The 7,180-nt window shown below is 38.3% G+C and overlaps 1 protein-coding gene across 1 annotated transcript; it reads left to right on the top strand.

Annotated features, from left to right (window-relative positions):
• Positions 1–4,548: 4,548 nt before the first annotated feature.
• On the top strand, positions 4,549–5,843 carry LOC143546911 (uncharacterized). The gene is made up of 2 exons (XM_077038467.1): positions 4,549–5,085; positions 5,154–5,843. Exons 1-2 carry the CDS (start codon positions 4,549–4,551, stop codon positions 5,841–5,843), a joined length of 1,227 nt encoding a protein of 408 aa, XP_076894582.1.
• The last annotated feature ends 1,337 nt before the right edge of the window (positions 5,844–7,180 follow it).

Below are 7,180 nucleotides of genomic sequence, written 5' to 3'. Positions count from 1 at the left end.
GAGAGCTTAAAGGTGATTGGTGAGATGTATGAAAGCTCTGATGAAGAAGGTGTGGAAGTTGGACCATCCAATGCTTTAAACATGATAAATCAAGCATATGATGATGAAGATTCGGAGGATGAGGGGGAGAATAAGGAAGAAGAGGAAACTTAAGAAGAAATCCTGAAAAGAAAAGAAAAGAAAAGGGAAAGGGGATTGCATTTACTGATGATGATTTACATCCCCTCCCCCAACATACACTTCAATCTGATGACTTATTGCACAGAGAAAATGTAGTTGATCCAGTCTGTGAAAACTGCAATAAATTTAATGAATGAAGAGTTGGAGGCTCTGGAGAGAGAAGAGTTGGAGGCTTTGGAGAAAGAAGAGAAGGAGGAAATTCCTCATGAAATGCTTGAAGCACTTATAAACATGAAAGAAAAAGAAGAGGTAGATGAGAGGAGGATGAAAGAGGCTGATGAAGCAATAAAGGCTGCACTTGATGCCTTGAGAGAAAATACGAACATTGATGAACAAGAATAGGACAAAACTGAAAAACCTATGACAGCTGAACAGGAAGAGCCTGAAATAATTGAACCTGAAATGCCTGAAACTGAATCTGTTGAGATTGAAATAGAAAAAAACAATAAGCAAGGAAAGGGTCTGGACATAAGAGAAGAACCTGAGACACCAAAGATGCCATGGAATGTATATGTCAAATTTATTGCTCAGTTGGTACTGCTCAGAACACATTATGATATTCTTCTACATCTTGAAAAATACAATTCATCAACTGTGGTTGCAGCCTGGAGGGCTCAAGAAGAGCAAAGAAAAGAACAATAGGAGAAAAGCTAATTCTTGCTGACAGACAAATTTGAACCAATCATAGAAGAGATTAGTAATGAAGATAACCTTGAATAAGAAGATTCTATGACCTCAGAGTCAGTTGATGAGGAAATTATATTGGAAGGACCAGAAGCTGAAGTACATCAGCCTAACACTCCCACTCCATCTCAATCTAATTTGAAAAGAAAAGACACAGATGAAACAGAAACACCAAAGTCCAAAAGACAAAAATCCGTGAAGAAAATGGTGTACAAATTACGATTGGAAAAACTGGAAGAAATAAGGAGAGCTCAATCTGAAAGAAGTGAAGAACCTATGATTGAGGCTCTCCATGATCTTGAAGAAACAGTTGATTTAGAAGCTGAGAATGAAGATAATGTTGAGTCAAAGGAGATTGAAATGGAAAATGAAGACAAAGATTATCTGATCAGTTTGGGATATGACTTAAGGCACCTTCAAAGACTGTTAAAAGAACAAATTGCAAAAGAAGCTGAAAGGTGGAAGACAAGGAAGTCTAAAAGGGAAACTCTGCTTAAAGTCGGTCACAAGCCTGCAGTTCTTAATTTGCAATCATTTGAAGAAAATAGACAGACTCTACAAAAGGACTCTTGTAGATGACATCTTAGAATATGTGAAGAAGGTATCAAAGAAGGTAGAGGGTGAAAAGGTATTAAAAGAGTCTGACAGTAGTAAGAAGAGAACTGAAAAGAAAGCAACTGATGAAGCAGATTATGAAATGTTAAAGGCTAAACATAAAGATATCAAATTTCTTCAACTGTACGGCTACAGTTATAATTATTTGATAAACCTTTCTCCTGAAGAATTGAAAAGACGAATTCAACAGATAAAAGACTCTCACAAAGATCAAGCAAGTCGAGAAAGATTTGAGAGAGAACAGGAGTTAAAAATGAGGTTACAGAGGGAAAGAGATGAAGATGAAAAGAAAGATCAAGAAGTGAAGAAATTGTTTGAAGACCCCAAAAGGGTACAAACTTTGAAGGAAATAGTGATAGGAAAGGGAATGAGTGAAAAGCAGTTTGAAAACATGCCTGATGACCAACTAATCGTCATATACAACAGAGAGCAGAGGTTATACATGAAAACCTAGAAAAAACGACAAGAAGAAATGAAGAGAGCAGAAGAGGAAGTAAGAGCTAAAATGATGAGTGCTCTTCACAAGAAAGGGGTAAAAATGTCAAGGTTAGTGGTACAAACTGATTAAACTATAAAAAGATGGTATGAAGAAGAGGGGCTCGACAAAGTCAAGAAAACTCAGCAAGGAAGCTCGAGCAGAACCCCAAGATCTGAGAGTGTGAGGCCTAAGCCACCAAGGAACTTAAACTTGCCCACACATCTCTACTTCAACAAAAGATCAAAGACCTTGAGGGTTATAACTGAGGATAAAGAGGAAACACTCATAATATTCAGAGATGACTTGAGGAAGTTTTCAGAAGAACAACTGAAGAAGATGGCTGAACTGACACTGTATGACAATCAAATCGGAAGTCAGCCATTTGGTCAACAAAGAAATGATCTCTCGAAATCCATAAAAGAACAAGCAGAAAGGGGATTCCCATTCTTGCGGCAAAAGAAGAGAGAGATCAGAAGTCAGACAGAGAGGGAGAAGAGGAACAGGAAGATAAACGAAGTACACACATCTGAGCTCTCCCTTTTTTATTCCAAGAAACGAAAGTCTGAAGCAAGCAGCTCACAACATAAAAGGAAGACCTTAAAGGAGTGCTTGGCGATGAGGGAAGTGATGCAGGAACCAAACTCGATGGTACAACAATTTGGGAGAATCACATATATAACGTACAATCAGCATAATGATTCAATCACTTTAAGAAACGAGTCGGGAATACCCATTGTTTTGATCAGACAAGATGAAGATCTCAAATTTATGCATCCAAAGGAACTTCAGGACTTGATCACTGCCAAATTTCCGTTTGACTCCTCTGATTCCGAGAGCTAGACATGATTAAACAGAAAGCAGCCTATGTGAAGAAAATGAAAGAAATTGCCAATGTAGAGAGGAGGAGAAGAAGATAGCAGAATGGAGCTCAAAGAGAATTAATTTGTTTAAGTTTATCTTTGTATTTTTGTTTAATTTGTATTTGATGTAAAAGAACTTTAATTTGTAATGCCCTAGTGGCAGAATTCCTACTTATGTAATGAAATGACATGTTCTCAAATGATATATTTTTTGATATCTGATACATGCGTAACTCTATGCAGGTATGTTTTGGTGCATCTGAGCTTGTTCCAATCTAGGGGGAGATTGTTGGGTCGGATTTATGATAAGGAAGATTGGAATCTTCTCAACCTCCTCTGAAAACGGCTAAGTATGGACTTCGAGAAAGCCTAGACGATCGAGCATGGTTTTACTACTTCGAGCAAGGTCTTCAGAACCTTAAATGGTTTATACTTCTAAGTGTTCAGGCTTCGAGCAAGCTACACTTCAACAAGCAAGAGTATTCTTCTATCGAGCATGGATTGCCAATCGAGCAAACAGCTTGATCATACAAGTTTTAACCAAGTGTTACGAGCACAGGATGATCGAGCACATGGGGACAAGCATGGATGCAATAAGAAGATGTCATGTGATCAAAGCAAGGACTTCGAGCACAGTTCAGTTCCCGAGCAAGATTTACATCCGAGCATTGTTCTTCAAACAAGTAAGCAACCAAACTCTGTTTATAGCGATAACTAAATTGGGATTCAATTTTGGTGTGACAATTTTTCAAATAGGCATTACTTATGCGGAATTGATTTTGTTGAATATTTCTTAACTGATGCACAATAGCATATATTGAGATGTAGAAATAGGGTTTTGAATATTTTATTGGAACATCTATTGTTAAAGAATAAAGAAATATGTTGAATTGAATGGTTAGATTTATTTGGAATTTATGTTATGGTGCAGAGGTTGAAGAGACCGTAAATTGGGTAATGTCACCATCTTCAAAGGTATGCTTACCTTTTTTTTTAGTTTTTCTATTAATCAACTCTTATGCTACATAAATAACTTCCCATTTTTTTAAAAAATTATGTTTAAATTTTAAAAATCATATTTATTATACGTCAATGACTTGTAACAGATCAAAGTGTGGGTAGACAAGGGGCTACGTGCCACTAATTACAGTGAGTCTGTTGAAGACCATGACGCTGTTAAAATGTGATTCAAGTCTCCTGATGTGCACGTGATTTGGAAGCTGCTGAATATGCCATGTGACCCTATTTCATAGGTCTCCCTTATTTTAGTTTTCAAATAAAGCTGTTCGGATTAGGTTGTTAGTAGTCCGAGTCTTTTGCTTTGTTTACGTTATTCAAGTTGTTCTTGATCCTCTATTTAAGAGATCATATCTTTCCAGTTTATGTATTCACTCAATTAAGAAATAAGCAATTAAGTCTTTTGTGTTCTATCTTATTCTATATCATATAATTGTGCTCTAAATACCAACAAATTTGGCATCTGAGCCAACAAGTGCTTAATTGTTTGTTCAATCCTCTACAATCGAAGTTATGGCAGAAGCTACCAGTACCCTACCGACTGCTCCAAATCCAATCCCGATCTTCAAAGGTGAAGGATATGAGTATTGGAGCATAAGAATGAAGACAACTTTACGATCTCGCGATCTGTGGGAATTGGTTGAAACTGGCGTGGATGCTAGTGAAAAAGACTAAACTCGATTGAAGGCTGCCATAAGGAAGGATGCACATGCTATGGCAATTATTCCACAAGCAGTTCACGACTACTTGTTCTCTCGAGTGGTTGCTGCAAATACGGAAAAAGAGACCTGGGACATCTTGAAGATGGAATTTCAAGGAGACTCTCAAGTTAAGGCAGTCAAGTTACAAGGCCTACAGAGAGAGTTTGAGAACCTGCTAATGAAAGAAGAAGAATCCATTGGTGAATACTTTGGAAGGGTAATGGCTATTGTAAGTCAAAAAAGGGCTTTTGGTGAAACAGTTTCTGATCAAACCATAGTAGAAAAAATTCTACGTAGTTTTACTCCTAAGTTCGACTACATTGTACCCTCCATTGAAGTATCCTTTGACCTATCTAAACTTACCCATGTTAAGTTGATGGGGTCACTTCATTCTCAGGAAGAACGGATTAACAGCCGTACTCTTGAGAAGAAAGACAAAAATGAAGAACAAGCATTGCAGGATTATCAAGATACTAATCGGCTCCGACAAGGCAATGGCTCTGGATCTGGTCGAGGTAGAGGCAGAGCCTTATTCCGTGGTAGGGGTCGAGTAAGAATCATGGAAAGAAACAATCGTGGGCAACAGTGCCTGATATGTAACAAATTCGTCATATGAAGAAAGATTGTTGGGTTAATGAAGAGGCTCAAGCCAATGTTGCTGCTGATAATGAAGAACCTGAAGATGTGAAAACAAATTATGAGCAACGGTTGTTTATGGCATATACAATTGATGAAAAGGCTACACCTTTTTCTCTCATGGCTCGTACAAAAGAAAATAGCAAGTCAAGTTGCCTTTGGTTCATAGACTCAGGTTGTTCCAACCATATGACGGGGGCAAAGAAGAGCTTTACAACACTTGAAGAGAGCTTCAAACTGGTGGTCCACCTTGGAGATAAAAAGGAGTTGCCTATTGAAGGAAAAGGCACGGTTAAAATTACTACCGCCAATGGTAATTTTTGCTTGCTTGATGATGTCTATTTTGCACCAAGATTAGAATTCAACTTGTTAAGTGTGGGGCAATTAATGAAGAAAGGATACTCTCTCTTGTTTGATGATAATAAATGTCTCATAAAGAATAAGACAACAAACTCTACACTGATGACGGTGATGGTAGCTAGTAACAACATGTTCCTGCTTGATGCTTCCAAGGTAACTACTACTGATATGAGCAGAATTAATATTGTAGTTGACGAAACTACTCGCCTATGGCACATGAGGTACGGTCATTATCATTATCTTGGTCTTAAACAGTTACATGACAAGGGAATGGTTCATGGCCTTCCCAGCATCAAACCATTGGACTCATGACAAGGGAATGTATATTGGGCAAACAAACCCATACTCCCTTTCCATTTAAGTCCTGGAAAGCAACAAAGAAACTTGAACTTATCCATGCAGATGTGTGTGGTCCAATGCAAGTCTCTAGCCTTGGGGGAAGAACTATTATCTATTGTTAATTGATGATCTAACACGTATGTGTTGGGTATATTTTATTGCTAACAAGTCAGATGCATTTACTAAGTTCAAGTTGTATAAAGTCATGATTGAAAAAGAATCTGAATGTTCAATTAAAGTGTTGAGGACTGACAGAGGTGGTGAGTTTGTCTCAAATGAGTTCGATCTATACCTTGAATCTCAAGGCATCAGACGTGAACTCACCCCTCCATACACTCCTGAACATAATGGAGTGGTGGAGAGGAAAAACCGAACCGTGATGGGGATGGCAAGAAGCATGATCAAACAAAAGGGCTTACCAAATTTTTTTGTGGGCCGAAGCTATAGCCATATCCATTTATCTTATTAATCGAGCCCCCACTAAAGTTCTAAACCATCAAACTCTTTTTCAAGCCTGGTATGGCCGAATACCATCAGCTCACCACCTAAAAACCTTTGGTTGCATAGCCTACGGGTTAATACCATCTCAAAACAGAAAGAAGTTAGACAATAAATCTGAAAGATGCATATTTACTGGGTAATCCAGCCAACGCAAAGGGTACCGGCTCTATAATCCCTCAAACAAAAAATTCGTAACCAGAAGGGATGTGGTATTCATTGAGGGTCAGAAGTGGATATGGCAAGAAACCAACTCCGAAAACAACCTCAACTCAATATACATTGACCCTTTTCTATCTGTTATAACCGAACAAATATCTGCCAACACTCCAAGTCCTATTACTACACCAAATCCTTCCACTCCAAACACTCATCAGACTACCTCACCCTTGTCCACTAATAACCTCACCACTCCAATCACTTCCGCTGATAACCAACAACAACAACAACAAACTTCTGACTCCTCTACCATGTCATCCTCACAACAAGCCTCCAGCTCCTCTACCATGTCGCCCTCTCCAAGGATGATTGATTTGCAAGATGTGTATGCTAAAAAAAAAAAGAAGATAGACCCACCTGTCTATGATGATTTTTGACTTCACCGCTTGTCAATTTTCTTTGAATATATCATATCCTACCAACTATCATGAAGCTGCTAGTAAAAAGGGAATGGCAGTAGGCCATGGTAGAAGATTTGGAATCAATCAAGAAAAACAACACTTGGGAACTTGTGAACCTCCCAACAGGAAAGAATCTCGTAGGGTTAAAGTGGTTGTGTAAGACCAAAGTCGGGATCGCTAGTGAAATACTTC

The sequence above is a fragment of the Bidens hawaiensis genome, unplaced genomic scaffold (genome assembly GCF_021521415.1).
Source record: "Bidens hawaiensis isolate Kalapana, Puna unplaced genomic scaffold, B.hawaiensis_p1.1 tig00000905_1, whole genome shotgun sequence".
In the NCBI taxonomy this organism is placed as follows: Eukaryota; Viridiplantae; Streptophyta; class Magnoliopsida; order Asterales; family Asteraceae; genus Bidens; species Bidens hawaiensis.
The sequence above is the reverse complement of the archived record's forward strand: the minus strand, read 5'-3'. Positions and strand labels throughout refer to the sequence as shown.